This window comes from Thermothielavioides terrestris, chromosome 1 (genome assembly GCF_000226115.1).
Source record: "Thermothielavioides terrestris NRRL 8126 chromosome 1, complete sequence".
Lineage (NCBI taxonomy): Eukaryota > Fungi > Ascomycota > Sordariomycetes > Sordariales > Chaetomiaceae > Thermothielavioides > Thermothielavioides terrestris.
Genome location: NC_016457.1, coordinates 5,012,414 through 5,034,434, shown reverse-complemented (window position 1 = coordinate 5,034,434; position 22,021 = coordinate 5,012,414). Strand labels below are relative to the sequence as shown.

The following is a 22,021-nucleotide window of genomic DNA, read 5'->3' as shown; positions in this document are numbered from 1 at the left end:
GCGTTGGGCATCGTACGATTTTGCCATCAAGCTTTCATTTGTGCACAGTAGCGACGGTGGGGGGAGGAGCAGATCGCTTGAGCATTTTTGTTGCTGGGAGCTGGGCGCTGCAAGATGAAGGGGCCAAGATCTTGCTTGCTTCTTTCTGCGTGTGCTATGCTATAAGAGAGTCTGATATACACTACCTAGGTAGGTATAATACACTAGCTATGCAGAGTGCAAACAGGCTGCTGCTGTGGGGAGGCAGGTGAAGAGTAATTTCAAAGCATCCCCTGCGTCATTCCTTTTGCTTAACATGTCAATTGCTGTCGTCTTTAAGGAATACTCGGAACCTGGGGTAGGTAAACTCTCTGTCGTGGAGGCCTCGCCGTCTCACCGTTTCACCACTGTGGCGGTAGTTAACTTCCTGGACCGGCAAACAGGGCGTGGGGGTGGCTGGTCTGCTACGAGTGCGTCGGGTGCTGTGTAACAAAGCTCTTGTTCGGATCACAGCCGGAGCGAAAGTGATAGTGACGGGAACTGCCAGCCTGCAGGATCTGCCTCTCAGTTTTGACAGAAATGACAAGCGATGAGCCCAGGGCATACCTAGGCGTATACTAGCCAACGGGTATGCATCCCGCTTCCGCGCAGAAGGAAGGTGGCTGCTAGCCGAATCCTCCTCACCCTTTTCCCACCGTCTCGGGGAAACTGAGTGGTGGTCGTGTCATCACCGGGGAAGACTTCCACGCAACGGGCCGGCCAGGCGGCGCAGCATCCGGCGCGGGGTGCCATGTCTCGCACTCTGTCAGAGGAACCCGCCTGAGACCTGCTTCAGTCCACCAGGTCGGGGCTTCCAGAACGTCACTGTGTGTTGCACAGGATTCCATGGCCGGCAGTCAAGCCGCCCGGGTGGGAACAACCTCAATCCGCGAAGCGGCCAGACCTGTTCGAAGAAACGGCCAGTTTTCCGCTCTGCTGTGTCAGCAAACCCCACAAGCTGGGGAAACACGACCCCTGGCGGCGTCGCGGAAGCGGCCAGCCGTCATTGGCCAGCAGGGGCCATCCCTAACAGCACATGTTCAGGGACATCCCACCGAAGGAGGGGAAGCGAGCCAGGACCGGTCGTCGTTAAAGAGGTCCCGCCAAGCCTAATTTCGGAGACTGCCGTATACAAGTAATTACAAATCGCCAAGGGTGAGCGGGGCCGCCACGACTTCGAACATCAACAATGCAAAATCGCAAAGACTCGCAACAACAACAACTTTACAATACCTCAACCAAATCGAAAAAAAAGAAAACGAAGATAACCTGCACCCTAACTATAACCCGTATCCTATCTATAACCTAAATCCTAACTACGGGGGGCTGGCGCCGTCCCCCACACCCCCGGCGAACTAACCGCTTGGCGATAGTGCAAACGCCTTGGCGATCGTGGCTACGTAAAAACGTTGTAAAAACATTGCCGACAATTGGCCGAAATTAGTCTTGGCGGGACCTCTTTAACGTCCACCCCAGGACCAGGTTCGCGCGGTCCTTGCTGAAAGCGGCAGCCAGGCCAATGACGCTACACCCGAAAAGGCTTGACTTGGAACTCTGTCTCAGATCCCTCCCAGTGTGGCGTTCGGACAGAAACGAGCCAAAAAGTGTCCGATCGAGACAGTCAGCAGGAGCGATGTGTCCATCCACGAAGCCAAACCAACCAGTTCGTGTTCGTCCTGTTGGACATTAGTTAGCGTTCTGGAGAGGACTTAAGCGATCTTGCCCCCAACAGGCACCGCACAGACACCGATGGCAGCTAGGGGACCACATTGTCTTCCCGAGTCCGTCCGTTCACCGTCCGAACGCGCAGCGACGGGCGGTTCGGGCTACGAGTGAAGAGATCACGCTGTAGCACTGTCTGCACGCACTAACAAGCCGTTAGCTGGTCCGTTACCCATCGCGACAGAAATAGATCCCATGCCGATGTCTGAGCAGTCGTTCGCCGGCGTAACCGCACGAATGTGCTCCGTAAAACCAAGCAACATTTAGTGTAAATTTGGGCCTGGGAGGCAAGCCACCGGCCGTTCTTGGCCGTGCTTCCCACTTCCTCAGTGCATGGGCACAGGCCCAACCCCATGGCCTGCGCCGCACACCCTGCAGGGCCGACGTCGCTTCGATGCGCGAGACTGCAAACGTGCATGGTTCCTGAGACACCCGTTCGCTGGCGGGAACCGCCGAGCGAAGCTTGGAGACCCCAGCTCCTTGCTTGGACAACGATATGGACGTGATGCTCCTCGTCTTGGGGCCGGGGACATGGTAATGATAGTAGGGTGCATACGTTAGGGCAAAAGTTGTTACATCAGCCCAGCTTCCAAGGGATCGGAGGTATTTCCCAACGCGAGACCTCCTACTGAGGGAGCATTGTCTCGATGTAACTAGCAACTGAAAGTCCGAGAACAGAAGCGGCTGTGCTTGGCTTCGACCGGTAAGGTGAGACGGCGCCGTCCTTGGCCGCTCCGAGTCCCTGCCGGGCAGCACGGGACGGCTCCGCGCCTCAGGAGCAAGCTGTGTAGTGTAGGGTTCGGGGAGCCAGGAATGATCACTGGTGTTAGCTGAGTGCTAACTGATATCGCAAAGGACCTGTGTGCCGTGAGAAGATGCTCCATCAGTCTGACTGTAATATGACTACCTACTGCAGTATAGCGGTCCTTCATGTTTCGACGACGTTGGATGTTTCATATGCAGCGTGCGCGGGATATTGTCCCGCGGGAAGATCTTATCATACTGCGGCAGGCATAGAACTGCGAAGTCGTAATGGCCCGTGACCCTGGGAGTCCGGTTCATGCAATTGCCCTACGTAGAGCGGGGTTCTGGTGATCAATGTTATTGCGGCGCTCTGTCGCCCCATGGTTTTGGGACCGACCGCCTAACAATCCTTAGCCAAGTGAGCTCGTGATTGCGTAGTATTCGGATGTACTTATAGCATCAAAGCGCAACTCCGTAATGAAAGTGCTATGGGCCCTAGTTCCCCCTCAACCTCATCTGGTAGGCTCTCCGATCTGCCTCCTGGACCAATTTCCCATGGAGTGTCTGCTCAATGCGCTGGGCATTGCGCGGGCGCTGGCTTAGGAGGTGCGTCTGGTATGGACAGGCTGCAGCGGGCCGGTCGCAGACGTTCAGGAGACGTCCGTGGGAGGGACGAAAGCGGAAAGATAGACACGAGGCAGTGCGAACCATCCCCAATGTAGGAAGACTCATGCGTGACTGCCCATTGAGAATCCGAGCGAAACAACGCGGATGCGGGTGTTGAACTCTCGCTTGCCGCGGGGGAATTGGTTCTTGCCAAAGCCTAGCACGCAACGCTCCACCCTTCCCTGTCGACGTTAGCTGCCCAAAGGTCGAAAGGGGGCGTACGTATGCCGCAGACACCAGGCAGTGTCCGCCCGAGTGACCAAGGGGTTTCGGGTTCGCCGCCCCCCGGACGAGACTTCATCATATTGCAGTTTCGAGGTTTCCTTGACGGCAGGTTGCACAACGCTTGTCGTCACGACAAACTGACCCGCCCCCTTACCGCTAAGCACCCGAAAGTGAGCGAAGGAGAGAGCCTCATGCCGAGTCAGTCCGAGAAGCTTCAAGCCGCAAGGATAGGTGTGTGCTGTGTGTGAAAGAGCCTGTATTGTGTAACTCTCCCACCAACCATCCGAGCACTCGGCCAATGAAGAAGACTGCGCATTGGCAAACAAAAAGGTAAGAGACCGCGATAAACGCTCCGAGCTGACGGCCCAAAGTCCGACTCGGCTTGGAGTGCCGGCCCCGTGCTGGGCCTCTCGGGCGCATCTTGGCACAGTGATGTTGCCCGGAGGTGTCCCGCTGGTCGACGACGAATCTCTGGCTGCTTGCTCCGCTCCAAAAGCTGCATGGTGAATGTTTCGGAGCCAGACACGGAACATCAGCCTCCCTCGCCGCTCCTCCGCTTTTTCTGAATCGCGATGCCAGGAGCATGGCCTGGATGGGCACCAAACGCCACCACTCCGCACTCGCGGAGCATGTTTCAGATGGGTTCAAGCCAGGGCCCGTCTCTGGAGACCACCAGCCCTATCGACCGCCGTGACCCGGCGCTGAGGGGCCAACTCAGACCAGAGTCCCGATTCCAGGGAAGCCTTGAAACAAGTTTCGTGACTTGGAGCTCGAAACCGCGGTGGTCGGTCGGGCAGTTCACTCCAGGAAGTGGAAGGACACGGGCGCCACGGGGGCGAATCGCACTGATGGGAACGAGAGACAGTGAAAAAAGAACGGATAACTACTCATCGAACCGGAGGATGTCCAGCAACGAAAACGGCGGGAGGGTTGAGCCACACCAAGCTGACAACAATAGCAGCACGAACCCCGCCGCAGCGTATTGTTCACTTTGAGAGCGGAAGGTGGCTGGATGTGATGGCCCCATTAAAGCCGTTCATTGCCGCCATAAAGTCACGTGGCAATGCTGATGTTATCGCTTTTGGCCTATCAGATGAGTGGGTTGAATGGGGCCGCGCAACGCCGAATGAGGAAGGCGTGAAGGAGAGACGAACCGCTCGCTGTTTGCTGTTTGGGCAGCGAAGCTGCAGGCAGGAAGTGGAGTGCTCATGTGGGGGTTTCTTCGGCTTGGGAGGGCGTGGCTCGCTCAGGAAACAGCAAATTCATCAACAGTTGCACTGAAAACAAGTCCAGCTCGACACATTTACATCCAACGCCGCTGCTTTGGCTTGAGCACCGTGAGAATGGCGCCGGTCCGGGATCCCAACACGCTGTCCAACTACGATCAATGGCGCACAAAGCACACAACCGCTAACTTCACGGTTGATTTCAACGCCAAGCGCCTGCGCGGGTCTGTGGTCCTCGAGCTCGAGTCGCAGACCGAGAAGGCCAGCAACGAGATCGTCCTCGACTCCAGCCATCTCGACATCTCTTCCATCAGGCTCAACTCAGCGCCCTCGCAATGGGAGGTCAAGGCACGCTCCGGACCCAATGGCTCTCCGGTTTATATCTCTGTGCCTCACGGTGCCGCCAAGGGGGAGGTGGTCAAGCTGGAGATCGAGCTGGCCACGACTGACAGGTGTACCGCGCTTCAGTGGCTCACCCCCGCCCAGACGAGCAACAAGAAGGCCCCATTCATGTTCAGTCAGTGCCAAGCTATCCATGCGCGCTCCATCTTCCCCTGCCAGGACACGCCCGATGTCAAGAGCACGTACGACTTCATCATCCGCAGCCCTCACGTCGTCGTTGCGAGCGGTGTCCCGGTGCCGGACGCAACCGAGGATGTAGACGGAGACAAGGTCTACAAGTTCCAGCAGAAGGTTCCGATCCCGTCGTATCTTTTTGCCCTGGCTTCCGGTGACATCGCCAGCGCCCCTATTGGCAGGTGCTCTTCGGTCGCCACCGGCCCCAACGAGCTGAAGGCCTCTCAATGGGAGCTCCAGGATGACATGGACAAGTTCCTGGACGCTGCCGAGAAACTTGTCTTTCCCTACCAATGGGGGGAGTACAACGTTCTCGTCCTGCCTCCGAGCTTCCCGTACGGAGGTGGGTTCTCTCCTTCAGGACTAGCAGTACTCTCCTGTCAACTGGAGCGACTGACGTGGCCCCAGGCATGGAGAACCCCATCTTCACATTTGCCACGCCCACCATTATCAGCGGTGACCGACAAAACATCGATGTCATTGCTCACGAACTCTCCCACAGCTGGAGCGGCAACCTGGTCACGAGTTGCAGTTGGGAGCATTTGTAAGCCTTCGTTTTTATCTTTTTTATTGCCAGGGCACTCTAGATGATACCGTCAGGTGCTAATGCGTCCGTAGCTGGTTGAACGAGGGCTGGACCATGTATCTGGAGCGCCGTATTCTGGCCTCGATTCACAAGAACGATGCATATTTTGACTTCTCCGCCATCATCGGCTGGAAACATCTCGGTAAGCAACCTCCACTCCACCGTGACCTCTGTGAAGTTGCCCCGGCTGATTGCGGGCGCTCGTATTAGAGGAGGCGATTGAAGAGTTTGGCAAGGACCACGAGTTCACCAAGCTGTGTATCAGCCACAAGAATATCGATCCGGATGACGCCTTCAGCACTGTGCCGTATGAGAAGGGCTTCCACTTCATCTACTACCTCGAGCGTCTCGTGGGACGGGAGAACTTCGACAAGTTCATCCCCCACTACTTCGGCAAGTGGGCGAACAAGTCATTGGACTCATACGAGTTCAAAGACACGTTCCTGGAGTTCTTCAGCACCCCCGAGTACGCCAGCCTGAAGGAGAAAATCGCGGGTATCGATTGGGAGGGCCGGTTCTACAACACCGGTCTCCCGCCGAAGCCCGAGTTTGACACTTCGCTGGTCGATGTGTGCTTCCAGCTTGCGAACCAATGGAAGCAGAAGGATTTCTCTCCCAAGCCGTCCGATACGTCGTCCTGGACCGGCAATCAGGTCCTCGTGTTCCTGAACGTCATTCAGAACTTTGAGGAGCCCCTCACGGTGGAGCAATCGGTGCGTCGCAATGTGTTGAATGTCTAAATTGGCGACAAGCTAACCAAGCCGCAGCAAACCCTTGGCCAAGTATACGGGTTGGCCGACTCAAAGAACGCCGAGCTCAAGTCGGCCTACTATCAGATAGCGATGAGGGCCAAGGATGCCAGCTCGTACCCCGGCGTCGCTGCGCTCCTCGGAGAAGTCGGCCGCATGAAGTTTGTCCGCCCGCTGTACCGCAGCCTGAACAAGGTGGACCGGGACTTGGCGTTGAAGACGTTCGAGAAGAACCGCGATTTCTACCATCCCATCTGCCGTCAACTTGTCGAGAAGGACCTGGGCTTGGCCGAGGCGAAGTCAGCCTAGACGGTGTTAGTGTAGACAGTGGAAAACGTCTAACGGCCGTTGAGCCAGGCGGGGAGGATTGCAATCGATAGGATGGATCTCAATGAAAGGGCGTAATGCTGGTGTAATTCGCCGGTTTGCGTCGTGGCATCTGGTGCGACACTTGAAATGGCGACATGCGGATACTTCAGTGACGATCTGGAAGACATGTACAGTACATATCGTATTGGCAGCACCTCAGGTTTGAGTACAACAACGAGAGCCAAGTGCGACTCTTCGTATTATCATTGCGCATTATCATCGTCAATTCGAAAAAGTTGCAGTGTTTCCGCATCTGAGAGTCTCTCCTCAACCACTCATACAGGATATACAAAATGCATTAGCAATAATGAGATAGCTGGTGTCCAACTTAAGGCAAGGACGGAAGGGGCCCGGGGCTACTGTTTAAGTACTTGTGCAGCACTGGCGACGCACTACTGAAGCTTCCGGGTTATGACTACTCTTTTACCCTTGCCTACTCAAGAAACAAAGGAGGTAGTAAACACTAACTTGTTCATAATGAGCGGATAATGTGTGGTTGAAACGGTGCAAAGAGGGACGGATACGTCAATACAGTAACACGTAATCCGTACAGTATCCGCTCCAGCCCCTGGCACGTGAAAGGGAGCCCAATTTCCAGCAATGACACCTAGGGCGTGTCCACCAATGACGTTCGGCGGCCATGGCCACCCACATGCCCCAGACAGCCCCTGGTCCCGTTGTTGCGTGGAGGTACCGGGCGAGTTCGCGCCTCGCGTCCGCTCCCGAATTTGTTGACACGGAGACGCAATCTCGGCTTCCCGTTCTCCTGTTGCGCCGCAGATCAAGGTGCGACGCCATTCTAGCAACAAACGCCGCCAACGCCGTGCGCCACCCAGCAACGCAGCCTCCGCCCGCTCTTTTTTTTTTCGCACAACAACAAAGACAGGACCCCGACAGCGACCGGACAGCGACTCGACAGCTCGACGACTTAAAGCTCCCACCGCAAAGGGCCGCTGGTTGCGCCCCCCTGCGCTCCCCTCCCCCGCAAACCAGGCTTGATTTGGGGAACCGACTGCGAACTCGACACCCCCGAACTGCTGGCGAACACGGGTTTGCGGCGCGGGAGGATGCGCGCGAGTACTGTACTGCGGGCTGGGAACTGTATGTTGGAAAATTTGAGAGCCGTTCAGTAAAAACGAACTTGCCGATCCGCTCGACCGTGGAACTGCCGCGCCGGCGTGTCGCTGCGCATCCGCGACCATGTCTCCGGGTGCGGCCCCCTCCGGCGGGGGAGGGAATATCAAGGTGGTGGTCAGAGTCCGTCCCTTCAACGGGAGAGGTGAGCCGCCCTGTTCGAGAAGAGCCCCAGGACGAGGAAGCTGATGCGGCGCTGGGGCGACAGAACACGACCGCGGCGCAAAATGTATCGTGGAGATGAGGGATAACCAGACGATCCTGACCCCGCCACCGGACTTGGGGGGGAAAGGCCTCAAGGACCCTGGCCAGAAGGTCTTCGCCTTCGACAAGTCGTACTGGTCCTTCGACAAGAACGCGCCGAACTACGCCGGGCAGGAACACCTCTTCCAGGATCTGGGCAAGCCCCTGCTCGACAATGCCTTCCAGGGGTACAACAACTGTATCTTCGCCTACGGCCAGACCGGTTCGGGCAAGTCGTACTCCATGATGGGCTATGGCAAGGACGCCGGTATCATTCCGAACATCTGTCAGGACATGTTTCGGAGGATCAACGAGATGCAGCAGGACAAGAACCTGCGCTGCACCGTCGAGGTGTCGTACCTCGAAATCTACAACGAGCGAGTGCGCGACCTGCTCAACCCGGCCAACAAGGGGAACCTGAAGGTTCGGGAACACCCTTCGACCGGTCCGTATGTCGAGGATTTGGCGAAGCTGGTGGTGGGGAGTTTCCAGGAGATCGAGCACTTGATGGATGAGGGCAACAAGGCGAGGACAGTTGCGGCCACCAACATGAACGAGACGTCGAGTCGAAGTCACGCCGTGTTCACCCTCATGCTGACGCAGAAGCGTTTCGACCCGGAGACGAAAATGGAAATGGAGAAGGCGGCCAAGATCAGCCTCGTTGATCTTGCCGGCTCGGAAAGAGCAACTTCCACAGGCGCAACCGGCGCACGCCTGAAGGAAGGCGCCGAAATCAACCGCTCACTATCGACCCTCGGTCGTGTCATTGCAGCGCTGGCAGATCTCTCGACTGGCAAGAAAAAGAAAGGCGCAACGGCGCAGGTCCCCTACCGCGACAGCGTTCTCACCTGGCTCCTGAAAGACTCCCTCGGCGGCAACAGCATGACCGCCATGATCGCCGCCATCAGCCCGGCCGACATCAACTACGACGAGACGCTCAGCACGCTGCGGTATGCCGACTCTGCCAAACGCATCAAGAACCACGCAGTCATCAACGAGGACGCCAACGCCCGCATGATCCGCGAACTCAAGGAAGAACTGGCCCTCCTCCGCAGCAAGCTGAGCAGCGGAGGCGGCGGCGGCGGCGGAGGGGTGCCTGCTGAGGAGGTGTACGCAGAAGGCACGCCTCTGGAGCAGCAAATCGTCAGCATCACGCAGCCGGATGGCTCGGTCAAGAAAGTATCCAAGGCGGAAATCGCAGAGCAGCTAAACCAAAGCGAGAAGCTGCTGCAAGATCTCAACCAGACGTGGGAGCAAAAGCTGGCTAAAACGGAGGAAATCCACAAGGAGCGGGAAGCTGCGCTCGAGGAGCTGGGCATCAGCATCGAGAAGGGCTACATCGGCATGTCCACGCCAAAGAAGATGCCGCATTTGGTCAACCTCTCGGACGACCCGCTCCTGGCCGAGTGCCTGGTCTACAATTTGAAGCCTGGTCTCACGACTGTTGGCAACGTCGAGTCAAACGCAGACCACCAAGCCAACATTCGCTTGAACGGATCGAAAATCCTCCACGAACACTGCGTCTTCGAGAATGCGCCAGACGGGACGGTGACGGTGACGCCGAAGGAAGGAGCAGCGGTCATGGTGAACGGGAAGCGAGTGTCGGAGCCAACGAGATTGCACTCGGGATATCGAATCATTCTGGGCGACTTCCACATTTTCAGGTTCAATCATCCGATGGAGGCCCGCGCGGAACGGGCGGAACGGCAGGAGCAGAGCCTGTTGCGGCAATCTGTCACGGCAAGTCAGCTGCAAGCACTCGAACGGACACCGGCATCCCCAAGCCCGAGGCCGGGCCACGATCGGAGTCTGAGCACTGCCATCTCTGAATACGGCGACAGCCGCCCAGATTCGCCCGCGCCCTTCCAGCGCAACGCCAAGGAGTCGGACTGGTCGTTCGCGCGCAGAGAGGCGGCGCCTGCGATCCTCGGCATGGACCAGAACTTTGCCAAGTTGACAGACGAGGAGCTCAACGCGCTCTTCGAAGACGTCCAGCGGGCTCGGGCCGAACGCGTCAACGGCCGCGAGGGAGACGAAGACATGGAGTCTATGGCGTCGTACCCGATTAGGGAAAAGTACATGTCTACCGGCACCATCGACAACTTCTCGCTCGACACTGCCTTGACCATGCCGTCCACCCCTAAGCAGGGCGAGACGGAGGACAACAAGCTGCGCGAGATGCGCGAGGAGATGCAGAGCCAGCTGGAGAAGCAGAAGGAGGAGTACCGCGAGCAGCTCAAGAGCGCCGAGGCGGCCAACGTCGAGGTCGAGGAGATCAAGAAGGAGAAGGCGCGCATGGAGGAGACGCTGACCCAGCTGAAGGCCGACATGCAGAAGCAGCTCGAGGCGCAGAGGCGCGAGTTCGAGGCCAAGATCGAGAAGCTGGACCCGCTCAAGCGGCCCAAGGCGAGCCCCAAGCTGTCCGAGGAGGAGATCGAGCGCGCGAAGGTGGCCGTCAAGCACTGGCGGAGTCGGCACTACGTGCGGATGGCCGAGGCGGTCCTGCAGCACGCCGCCACGCTGAAGGAAGCCCAGATCATGAGCCACGAGCTGGACGAGCACGTCGTGTTCCAGTTCACCGTGGTTGACGTCGGCCACATGGTGTGCTCCTCGTACGACATGGTCCTCAACGGGCTGACGGGCGAGGGGGACGACATTGCTCTCGAAGAGGCGCCGAAGCCGTGCATTGGCGTCCGCGTCATCGACTACAAGCACAGCGTCGTGCACCTGTGGAGCCTTGAGAAGCTCCATGATCGCGTCAGGCAGATGCGGCAGATGTACCAGTATCTCGATCAGCCCGAGTATGCCCAGCATCTAAGCATCGACAACCCGTTCATCGAGACGTGCATGCCGCAGTACACCCTGGTCGGCGAGGTCGATGTTCCCCTGAAGGCTGTCTTCGAGAGTCGGGTGCAGGACTTCACCCTCGATGTCTTCTCCCCACATACGTCCCACGCCATCGGCATCATCAAGCTTGCACTGGAGCCGTCCAGCGCCCGGGCGCCGTCAAACACGCTCAAGTTCAACATCGTCATGCACGAGATGGTCGGCTTCGCGGAGCGGGAGGGCACGGAGCTGCACGCGCAGCTCTTCATCCCTGGCATTTCCGAGGACGGCATCACCACGACGCAGATGATCAAGGACTTTGACGAGGGCCCGATCCGGTTCGAGAGCGTCCATAGCATGAGCGTTCCGCTGTTCGCCCCCCCGCAGACGACGCTGAGGGTGGCCATCTTCGCCAAGGTGTCAGCCATGCACCTCGACAAGCTGCTCAGCTGGGACGACATGAGGGACGCGGTGCCCAGCTCCCGGGGCCGGCGGAAGGGCGCGCGGATAAGCGAGGCGCACTTCTTCACCGAGGAGAAGCACGACCTGCTCGCGCGGGTGCAGATCCTGGAGTTGAACGAGGAGGGCGAGTACGTGCCGGTGGAGGTCATGCAGACCAGCGAGCTCGACAGCGGCACGTTCCAGCTGCACCAGGGCCTGCAGCGGCGCATCTCCATCCACCTCACCCACAGCTCCGGCGATGCGCTGCCCTGGGACGCGGTCACGGCCATGCGGGTCGGCAAGGTCCAGCTCCTGGACAGCGCCGGCAAGACGCCCGACATGGGCTCGGCCAGCCCGGACATAGCGCTCAAGCTGGCGTCCGAGCCCGTCTTCCGGACCAACGCGAACGGCACCCGCAGCGTCACGATGGCGGGGCAGTGGGACTCGAGCCTGCACAACTCGCTGCTCCTCGACCGGGTCACGGCGGATAAGTACCGCGTGCAGATGACCGTGTCGTGGGAGGTCTGCTCCGAAAAGCTCGCCGAGCCCATGAAGTTCTCGATGGACGTCTGCTGCCAGATCCTGTCGCGGTCCTTCGTGCGGCAGACGTCGCTGTTCTCGTCGCTGTGGCAGCACGTCCGGATCGTCCACTCGGCGACGGGCATCTTCACGCTGCAGATGCGGCCGGCGCCGATCAAGCGCGTGGGCGACCTCTGGCGGATGAACAGCCAGTACGACTACGTCAAGGGCGAGGAGAACCTGACGGCCTGGACGCCACGCGGCGTGTCGCTGGTGGCGGACTATATCGGCGCGCGGAAGAGGCGCCGCATGATGGCCGAGATGGCGGCGGTCCAGACGTTTCTCAAGAGGATCGGCTTCCGGGACGGGCCTGATGCTCAGCCGGAGGCCGAAGACGCCGACCTTCCGCCGCCGCCGGCGGTCAACTCGGACGCCGACTCCATCGCCGAGCTCCTGAAAGACGACACCCCCGAGCCCTCCGAAGACGACGAGCACAATCCTTCCGGAGACTCAACACCGCCTCCACAATCACAACCGCAGCCAGACCCAGAACCCCAACCGCAACCCGAATATTCCGACCACCAAACAGCCCTCCTCACCCGCTGCCTCCGCCTCTGGCAGCGCTACCCAGACCCGACCCTCAAGATCCTCTCCCCAAGCAACACCGACCCCCCGCCGGACGGCCCGTCCTCAGCCTCCGCTTCCTCCCACCCGCCGCCGCCGCCGTCCTTCGTCGCGACGGTCGTGCGCGTGCCCAAGAACCCGCACGTGCTCCGCGGCGGCTACCTGCTCGTGCCCAACGCCGAGGCGACCCGCTGGGTAAAGCGCTTCGTCGAGCTGCGCCGCCCCTACCTGCACGTGCACTCGGTCGTCGACGGCGAGGAGGTCGGCGTCGTCAGCCTGCGCAACGCGCGCGTCGATGCGCAGCCGGGCATTCTCGGGTTGCTGGATGGCGCTGGGGGGGATTATTATGATCATTATGGAGGGGGTGGTCTGTATGCGGGAGAGGATGGCCGTGAACCACATGGGGCTGGGCAGGTAAATGGGTTTGGGACACCGCGACGCGGGGTTTCGCCTTCGCCGTCCCGGTCACCTGTCCCGGCGGCGAAGACGGGTGGTGGTGGCGGGACGAGCAGGCTGATTGCGTCGCTTTGGCCTGGTAGTGGCGGCGGCAGCAGCAGCAGCGCACCAGCATCTCATAATGGTGGCGGTGGTGCGGCTGCGGAGGGCGGGAGGGGATCTGGCGGGATTGCGCGGCTCAGCGAGCGGCTGCAGGCGGGCGTGTTCGCGGTCTACGGGACCGACAACACGTGGCTGTTTGCGGCGCGCTCGGAGCGCGACAAGATGGACTGGGTCGGCAAGATCGACCAGAGCTTCGCCATGGGCAGCGGCAGTGGCAGCGCTAGTGGCAGCGGTACGGCGAGTCCGCGGGTGGCGGGGTGGTGATTTGAGAAGGAGGAAAGACGAGAGATTGGGGTTGGTGGTGGAGCAAGACATCGAGGAAGAGAGAGAGAGAGAGATGGGTGGGTGAGCGGATGGGTGGTGCGTGATGGATAGACGGCGAACTGGGTGACGCGGCGACGGTAGAGGTTGCTATTTAAGGGATACCCCAGGGATGCTTCTCGGTCCCTACGTTCGGATTTCGTTTTATATCGCGCTCGGGGGGTCGTTGATTTTTCTCTACGTCTCAAATAACTTCTCTCAGCAAGTCGGGCAAGGAAGGATACAACGAGTGCACGAGGTCGACGGCCACTTAGCTACATCCCATTTCAGGCTGCTTTCCTTTGTCATGGTGTGATTATAGACGGGAGACGGCTTGGACAGTGCTTCACAGCAGGGAGTGGAGGGTGAGAGAACGGAGATTCTGCGCATATTGAGTGGCTCCGCTGTACCGATATAGGAGACTCGTCGAGTTACTATCTTCTTCACCGTTATACCCTTCACTACAACAATGGCACGAGAGAAGCATCGACCAGATTCGTCGAGGTAGCCGCACGATGGAAGCCGTATTCCATGGAAAGTTGACTACCAACATAATCTGGACGTGCGCAGAGCTCCCTCCTGACCGCCATTCCAACTCGTCCGAGGCAAAACAAAACAGACAAATCAGTCGGTCAGTTCGACCGAAGTCATGCCCCTGGACCAGACTCCAACACCTGTCCACCAGCACAGTGACAGTGTCCAACAACCGTCCCTCCCATGGAGGAATTCCACTTCTGGCCATCGAGGGCACTACCAGAAAACCCCATCTCCTCTAACCCCGTCTCTCTAGTTATTCTATAACACAGCCCGCACACCCTCAAACAACAACAACAATAACCGTTTATCCCCCTTTTTATTTTTTTCCAGATTCCATCCTCCCTTCCACAGCCTAACAAGACTCCCCAAAAACCACCTCCAACCCGCCCTCAACGCCAAGCCCGGCATCGTAACCCTGCACGAAGCCGACCTCCCCGATGCTGTCGCTCGCCAGCTCAAACCGGAAGCTCATGCTCTCGCGACAGGCGAGCGAGCCAACCGTCACGATCCTGTCCCGCTCCGCAGCAGCGTTGGCGTCGGCGTCGGCATCGGCGAACTGCACGCTGCCCACCAGCGCGCCGCTGCCGCCGGAACCGCCGGAGCCGGAGCCATCGACGTCGAACACGTTGACGACCAGCGGCGCGCCGCCCGCCTCGACGCGCGAGTCGTACACTTCCCAGTGCGGCGGGAAGTGCGCGCGGAGGGTGCAAGGGCCTGTGCTTGAGGAGGAGGGGAGGTTGAAGGTGAGGGTCTGCGTGGTGATCGTTGACAGGTCCGGGCGGTTGATCAGGTCGAGACGCGGCGGGGACGGGGTCGGCTGGATGTGCGTGCAGGTAGGGTTGGACGAAGACGGTTGCCGGGTGTTCAACGGGATGGCGGTTGTGAGGGGCGCGGTGGTGAGCGCCGCGAGGAGGAGGGTGGGGATGGTGTTGAGGTGCATTCTGGCAGTGGTGTGTGTGGTTGCGTGGTGTGTGTTGTGTGTGTTGCCCTCTCTCTCGGGATAATGGGTTGGTGGTTTCTGGAGGTCCGACCGGGTTGAGTCTTGTAGCCCGAGATAAGTTGGGACCAGATGTTGGCTGTTGGCCGAGGAGAAAGCTAACACACGCTTGCTTGTTCTGTGGTGATGTTGGTGGAGAGCACTACAAGTCAGGCTCTGGGAGGAGCATACTGCCGATTTATATAGACAGCAGAACTCGAGCTCTCTGATCTGCGGTGTCTGCCTCGTCTCGGCGATGCTGGCGATGCTATTTCCGCAGCGCTGACTCTTTCAACACCAACCGCCCGAGGCATCGCCAAGCTCATCGAACAGCTGCAGCCTGGAGCAGATACGAGCCGCCTCACCCCAGGAGGGCAAGTCTTTGCGCTGCATGCGGAATCCTCGCCATATGCTTCTCTCCGGATGTTACCCGGAAGCAGCAGTGCAACAAAGTCTGCGCCCGCAAGGCTTAGGTGGACCACATTGCGCACCCGAACTTCGACCACTTGCGGTTGCGATGAGCTGGCGGGTTGAGGCGGAGCACTGTCTTGCACCGTGTTGATATTTCTTTCATACTTGGCCTGCCTGCAATATTCCGTAAGACGGTATAACTATGCACCGGCGCCATGAGCTGTGCGGCTCGTTGATCCTGGGACCCGGTAACAACCCAGGACAGGACGAGTGATCTCGACAGTGCGGACACGGAATTGCATGTTGTGCGCCGGTGGAAGAAAGGCTGTGGCCAACCAGCACCAGCCACATTGTCTTTGACCCCGTCCTCGTCCGGCCAAGACCGGCAGAGGCGGTGCTGCTCATGGCCGATCTTCTCGTTATTGTTCTCTGCTTCTAAAAATGGACTTATTGACATCGCCGCTCGACTGCGTTTGTTGGGTTTCCTTTAGACAACCCCTTGTTTGTCACGGTACTGCTTTCTAAAGTAGCCTCGTGGAACAATGCCGACCTCGTGTTTCCAACCGCCCCGCGAAGCGAACATGTAGACGTGCTAGAGATGAACGGGGCTACAAACAGGGAGCCGGCGGCTCTTTCAATTCGCCGGCACTCTGGCCGTGTACCGAGCTGGCGATGAATTGCACCATGCCGTTTCCAAGGCCCGCTTCGCGTCCCCGTCGGAGGTCAGAGTTGAGCAGCCGGTTTCTGCTTTGCGGGGTACCAAGGCACCCCGATGCAAGAAGCCAACTCACGCAGGCTAGTGAAGAGGCAACCGAGCTCTGAGTTAGATGGCAAGCACCGACTAAAGCCGCGTGCTGGCGGGCATTGAGAGCGGCGTCAAGCATCTCCATAGCTTAGGGCTGGTTCACAACGACGTCAACCCTGGTAACGTGGCTCTCGGCGGCGACGAGGCTGTCATCATCAATTTCGTCTCTTGCCGGCGGGCGGGAGAGAGGCTGGATGGTGTCGGGCGCTCATGCGAGTGGCAATGGATAATGAGAGCGTCGACGCGACCCTGCTGCACAATGACCAGGGCGCGTTGGAGGGGAGCGCAGAGGGTTAGGGGCAAGTTGATTTGATGACAACCTAAGTGATTAAGACGAAATGACAAGATAAAAAATGATATTTCCTCCTTCGTACTAGGTGGGTTTAACATAAGCAACCAACTAAGGTACCTTGATTACGGAGTACTTTTGAAGTTGTGCGCCTGGATTGACGGAAGGAGTCATGGAGTAGCGGGCATGGGTGGACTACCCGAACGTCAGTCCAGGCAGAGCCCCCTTTGTCTGCCCCAGCTTCGGGCGGCTCAACCAATTGAACCGAAGTGGCTGGGTGGCCGAGTGGTCTAAGGCGGTAGACTCAAGAACACAAGTTCTTCCCCGCAGCGCAGGGTGCATTCTACTCTCGAAAGAGGCGCGCGTTCGAATCGCGCCCCAGTCATGTCATCTTTTGTTCGAGTCGGCGTCTCCTTTTCTAGGAGAGTAGGATCTGTGTTTTTGCCGATATGCACTGACGTCTCACTGGAAGGGAGTGGGTAAGATGACAGATGAGACACATGGCCGGTCAGGACAAACTGGATCTGCGACGACGATGCGAAACGAACACCTGCTGCTGTGCGTGCGCTGGGACCGTAAACAAGCCCGACCAATGGGGTTGCCTGCGCGGTCCACCGCCTGAGATGCCTTGCAGGCGGGCGGGCGTCATCGAGTCGGGAAGGTGGGCTTGACCTCTTACACTAGCTTGATCTTGCCTGAACTCCTTCTTCTTGCTGCTGCAACCCCGACCTTTATACACACACGACTCGACGTTCGTAACTTTCCAGGACGACCCAACATCCAACATGGCCGCCCCCTCCAATGCCACTACCGCCGCCGGCGATGAGGCCACCGAGCTCAGCAAACAGTATGACACGCCCCTGGGGCTCGCCCACACGACCATGCAGGCGCTCAAGGATCGCATCAAGCTGCACTACGATCTCGCCAGCGACTACTACCTGAACCTGTGGTGCGCATTCCACCCATTACTCGTTTCACTTCTCACTCTCACTCTCACCACTCACCCTCACCCTCATTCTCACCTTCACCTCTCTCCTATCTTAAGGTAACATGCCAAAACAAGGGGCGAGCACATCCACCACGGCTACTGGCCGACCGAGGCCTCCAAGGCCACCGACAGCAAGGAGACCGCCCAGATCAACCTGATCCGCCTGCTGCTGGACATCTCCGGCCTGGCCGCGCCGCCGCCGGACAACAACGCCAACACCACGGCCAAACCCCTCCGCATCCTCGACGTCGGCTGCGGCATCGGCGGCACCTCCCGCTACCTCGCCCGCACGCTCGGCGCCACCGTCACCGGCATCACCATCTCCGGCAAGCAGGTCCAGATCGCCACGCGGCTGAGCAAATCCGCCGCTGCCGCCGCCTCTTCTGCTTCTTCTGCCCCCTCTTCTTCGGATGGCACCACCCCGGCAAATGCCAGCGAAGACGAAGAAGCAGGCTTCATCCCGCTGGCGGCCGCTGAAAGCAGCAGCAGCGGAAGCGGAGGTAAAGTGCGCTTCCTCGAGCTGGACGCGGAGAAGATGGGCGATTTCTTCTCGTCTTCTCCGGGGAGGAGCAGCAGCCGCAACAGTAGCAGCAGCAGTGCTCCTGGAAAGGAAGAAGTAAAAGAAGAAGAAGAGGCCGGGGCGTTCGACGTCGTCTGGATCAGCGAGGCGCTGTCGCACTTCCCCGACAAGGCGCTCTTCTTCCGCAACGCGCACCGGCTCCTGCGCGGCGGCGGCCGGGGCCGCCTGGTGCTGGCGGACTGGTTTAAAGCCGAGGGGCTGGTGGAGGGCGGGGCGGAGTTCGAGCGGGATATTCGGCCTATTGAGGGTGCGTTGTTGCTTTTTTCCCTTCTTCTTTTCTTCTTCTTCTTCTTCTTTCTTAGTGCAATGCAAAGAAAGGGGCGTTTGCTGATCGGATACGCAGATGGCATGCTCCTCCCGCCGCTGTGCACACAGCAGGAGTATGTCAACATGGCCGCCGCGGCCGGCCTGCAGGTGCTCAGCGCGCCAAAAGATATCAGCGCCGACGTCAGCAAGACCTGGTATGTATCTTCCCGCGCTGCTTCCGGACTGGTAATCAACCATGGCATCAATCATTTCACCGACTGACCGGCGGGTTGGCTGGCCGCAGGGACATCTCGTGGTCGCTCGTGCAGAACCCGTCGCTGTGGGCGTTCGCCTTCAGCCAGGGGCGCGACGGCATCGCCTTTCTGCAGGCCTTCCGCGCCATGAGGCGGGGCTATGCGAACGGCACTTTCCGGTACGCCGTCATGTCGTTTGTGAAGCCGTAAGTATCGGAGGGGGTGGAGGGGGGAAAAGGGGGTCGGTGTCACTGCGAGGGAGACCCGATTCTGCAATCGCAAGACTTGCATCAGATAGAGAACTCGCTAGCTGCTGCTCGCTATCCTGCCGCTTCGATCAAAAGAGAGCCCAGGCATGGCAGTACCGGGCAAGCAAGTACTAGCCCATCCATCCACCCATCCCTTCCTTGCCTTAATCCGTCCTGTGTGTGCCCAAAGCCCAGTTACCCATCTCAAACCGCCCAATCAACCGGTGGTACGCCAACCCATCCGTTCAAGACATCCAGCAGACCATTAAACGCCAGTACCCTCCCCAATGGGATGTAACATGGGTATTGTACCGTTCTACACAATCCCAAACCACAGTCATAATTCAAAGACAGGCTTCACCGGCGCCGTATGTTACCTGCCTTGCCTTCTTGCCTCTCTGCTCAAGTTAGCAGGCGGCGCTTGACAGGAGCCGGGAGCGGCTCTCCGTTGAGCGTCCCCCGCATTCCCAGGGCAGCCCTGCCGAGGGCCTGGATCTTCTCAAGGAGGTGACTGTAGGGATGTCAGCACCAGAGCACCCAGGGGGGATGTGCCACGACTTTGAAGATCCCATCTGCCGCGGTCAGAGGTTAAAAAAAAGGGGTCTCCGTGCAAATGCCCCGGCCCACGACACGAGCGACTTAAGATGGCTGGCTACCTTAAACCAAGCGATCATCGCCCGTGCAGTCTGTTGGGGCTGGGGCCAGGGCGCATGCGGACGAGGAGTAGGACAGGGGGGAAGTAGGCGTACTTGATCGGCATGTGGCCGCGGCTCTCCTTGACGGCCAGGTTGATCTTCTCGGCCTGCGCCTCGTGCACGCGGAAGTGGTCCTGGATCAGCTGCTGCGCGTCCTGCTCGTCCGCCGACCGGACCACGTAGGTGCAGCCCTCCTGGTCGCACGTCCAGGTGCCGTCCGGCCCGCTCGGCGACGTCGTCGGGATCCGCTCGGCGTGCACGACCACGCGGACCGCGCCCTCGGGCAGCGGCAGGCGCGATCCGGCCTTGTGGTCTTCCGCCGCGGCGAGGCCGCTGTTGTCGTCGCTCACATCTTCGGCATCTTCGAGTTCCTCCTCCTCCTCCTCGTCGCTGGCGAGGTGGGCCGTTCGCGCGGATTTCCTCCCTCGGCGGCCGCCGCTCATTTCATCGTCGAGCTCCGAATGCGGCCGCTTTTTCGACGTCGAGACGAGGCGCAAGCTTGCCCCTTTCCCAGACCGGCGGCCGCGCATCTGAGGCGCCGCATCCAGCCAGGCCATGTCGTCCCCGGACCCTTCGCTGTCGTCGTGGAGCGCTTTCTTGGTTTTCGCCTTGAGCTTGATGCTTGGGGGCAGCTGTGTGGCGGAGTTGGTGGAAAGGGCGGCCGTCTTCTGGCTGCTCTTAGCGCGCCGGAGGGTTTGAGATGGGATATCTTCGGCCTTGATGATGTCTGATGCCCACGGCTTCTTTGCCGCCTCTTTTAGCGAGTTGTAAAACGGAGTTCCTTTCCACTCCGGGCCCAGACGCGGGAGAAGATCCTTAGCATAGTATGCGAAGATCTCCTTGGGAGCGGCGTATTGCCGGACCTTGCATATGAAGAACATGGCCGAGTGCACCTTGCGCGGCTCCGCCTTGCTAATATCCAGGTCTTTCCGGATATCCTCTAGAACTGCGACAAGCCGCTCAACAGGCGTATCCGGCTCGGGAACCGGAGTACTCGCATCTACTGGCACGTCCCTTGGAGCCTGGGGCGGCGCTGGCGATGCTTTCGAGCTTGCTGGCTGGACGAGTTGTTGCCTGTACTTCTCGGGCAGCGGCACGGGGGTCTCTTTGATTTTGGGCTTTTCTTTGGCGAGCGGCTTGGGTGGCGGGCTACGCGAGTCACTATTCCGGCTGCTCGTCCTGGCCGACCTGCTTCGCCGCTTCCGTAGAGTCTCGCTTTCGTCCCATTGTTCCGCTTCTGGAGGCGGCGGAGGAGGAGGAGGGGGTAATAGTCCGTTCGCTGCATCGGTGATTCTCTTCTGGATGTCCTTGCTACTGTTAGCTGCCACGCAGGACCTTTGCTGGGTAAAGCAGAGCCTACAGGATGGGCCTCGCGCAGCCACTTGGCGAAAAGAGTGGTGTTCCAGTCCAGCTCGACTTCCTTCGCGAAATGGGCGATCAGGAACTCGGCCCATTTGTGGCACAGAGCTTCGACTTCGTCCCGCACGATGCCATCTCCGGCCCTAACAGCATACTTGAGAAATATCTGGTCCAAGGTGGGCGGGCTCAGCTTCTGCCCCTTCTTTCTGGCCCGGCGAAGCTCATTGTACTCGTCGTAGACCTCGAACGCGGCGTAGTAGAGAGTGATGGCCTCCCGAATCTGGTCGTACATTGCCTGGTACCTCGCGGACGGGCGGATCTCAAACCAGCCGGCGGCGCCCGAGACCCACAGCACGAGCGGGCCGTCTCCGATGGAATAGCGGTCCGAGTAGGGGATCTCGATGTAGGCAGCCCTTACACCGCGCTGTACCACTGGTCGGGGAGTTAGCAGCCGGTATCAGCGCAGCGCGAAGCAGTCTGCTCACGGTTCGGGAGGAGCTTATCCTCATCGACTTCGAGGTAGCCGTGTACGACCAGCGGCCCTTCGACATGCACGAGGAGAGGGTTCGCCAACACAAGGGTCTTGCCGTCCCTGAGTCTGCGGTAAATTGTCGCCTCCGTGAGCACGTAACAAGGCCATTCACTATCCGGTATGTCACGCGGTGCCGGTTTGAGGACGGCCGACTCTTTGACCCGCCGCTTGTAATGGGTGCGGTCGGGCGACGCGACGGTCGAGGTCGAAGACGCTCGACGCCTTCGCGGTCGGCCGGCCATTGTGGCTGGAGTAGGCAAGGTAAGTTAGAGGTTAGTGGTTTCGCCCAATCTCAACGCGCATGGGCGACGCTGGCGGGCGGGTATCTCGACGAGCCACAGCCGTTGTTGGGGGAATATGCTAGCGGCTAGCGTTGGTGTTGAGTAAAGTCACGACTGATCATGCACCAGCCAGCACTTTACGCGGTATTGCCCCGAACCACTCAACTCTCGGGAATAATCAGCGCGACAGGAAACGCGAGTCTGAGAGAGTGGGGCTCGCGTGTTATGCTCATTGGGTGAAGTACTAGTACTTGCTATAAGCCCAGCCACAGTCAGGGAGATAAAGTCACTAAT

General features: G+C 59.2%; 5 protein-coding genes and 1 non-coding gene across 6 annotated transcripts; 4 read left to right on the top strand and 2 right to left on the bottom strand.

Moving 5' to 3' along the window:
* Nucleotides 1–4,506: 4,506 nt before the first annotated feature.
* On the top strand, nucleotides 4,507–6,836 carry THITE_2108732 (uncharacterized protein). The gene is made up of 5 exons (XM_003649740.1): nucleotides 4,507–5,520; nucleotides 5,586–5,721; nucleotides 5,796–5,905; nucleotides 5,974–6,476; nucleotides 6,531–6,836. Exons 1-5 carry the CDS (start codon nucleotides 4,719–4,721, stop codon nucleotides 6,819–6,821), a joined length of 1,842 nt encoding a protein of 613 aa, XP_003649788.1. The 5' UTR covers nucleotides 4,507–4,718; the 3' UTR covers nucleotides 6,822–6,836.
* A 1,047-nt stretch (nucleotides 6,837–7,883) lies between these two features.
* Nucleotides 7,884–13,575, top strand: THITE_2108730 (uncharacterized protein). The gene is made up of 2 exons (XM_003649739.1): nucleotides 7,884–8,160; nucleotides 8,224–13,575. Exons 1-2 carry the CDS (start codon nucleotides 8,082–8,084, stop codon nucleotides 13,488–13,490), a joined length of 5,346 nt encoding a protein of 1,781 aa, XP_003649787.1. The 5' UTR covers nucleotides 7,884–8,081; the 3' UTR covers nucleotides 13,491–13,575.
* Nucleotides 13,576–13,943: 368 nt separating this feature from the next.
* On the bottom strand, nucleotides 13,944–15,682 carry THITE_2169463 (uncharacterized protein). Its single transcript, XM_003649738.1, has one exon. The coding sequence runs from the start codon at nucleotides 15,001–15,003 to the stop codon at nucleotides 14,416–14,418; it is 588 nt and encodes a 195-aa protein (XP_003649786.1). The 5' UTR covers nucleotides 15,004–15,682; the 3' UTR covers nucleotides 13,944–14,415.
* A 1,133-nt stretch (nucleotides 15,683–16,815) lies between these two features.
* THITE_t31 lies at nucleotides 16,816–16,929 on the top strand. Its single transcript has one exon. It is a non-coding gene; the product is annotated as a tRNA-Leu (tRNA).
* A 316-nt stretch (nucleotides 16,930–17,245) lies between these two features.
* Nucleotides 17,246–19,083, top strand: THITE_2108725 (uncharacterized protein). The gene is made up of 4 exons (XM_003649737.1): nucleotides 17,246–17,493; nucleotides 17,608–18,359; nucleotides 18,456–18,573; nucleotides 18,663–19,083. The coding sequence occupies exons 1-4, from the start codon at nucleotides 17,330–17,332 to the stop codon at nucleotides 18,820–18,822; spliced, it is 1,194 nt and encodes a 397-aa protein (XP_003649785.1). The 5' UTR covers nucleotides 17,246–17,329; the 3' UTR covers nucleotides 18,823–19,083.
* A 297-nt stretch (nucleotides 19,084–19,380) lies between these two features.
* On the bottom strand, nucleotides 19,381–21,893 carry THITE_2108723 (uncharacterized protein). The gene is made up of 3 exons (XM_003649736.1): nucleotides 21,400–21,893; nucleotides 20,916–21,346; nucleotides 19,381–20,862 (listed from the first exon to the last, which is right to left on the bottom strand). The coding sequence occupies exons 1-3, from the start codon at nucleotides 21,686–21,688 to the stop codon at nucleotides 19,531–19,533; spliced, it is 2,052 nt and encodes a 683-aa protein (XP_003649784.1). The 5' UTR covers nucleotides 21,689–21,893; the 3' UTR covers nucleotides 19,381–19,530.
* Between the last annotated feature and the right edge of the window lie 128 nt (nucleotides 21,894–22,021).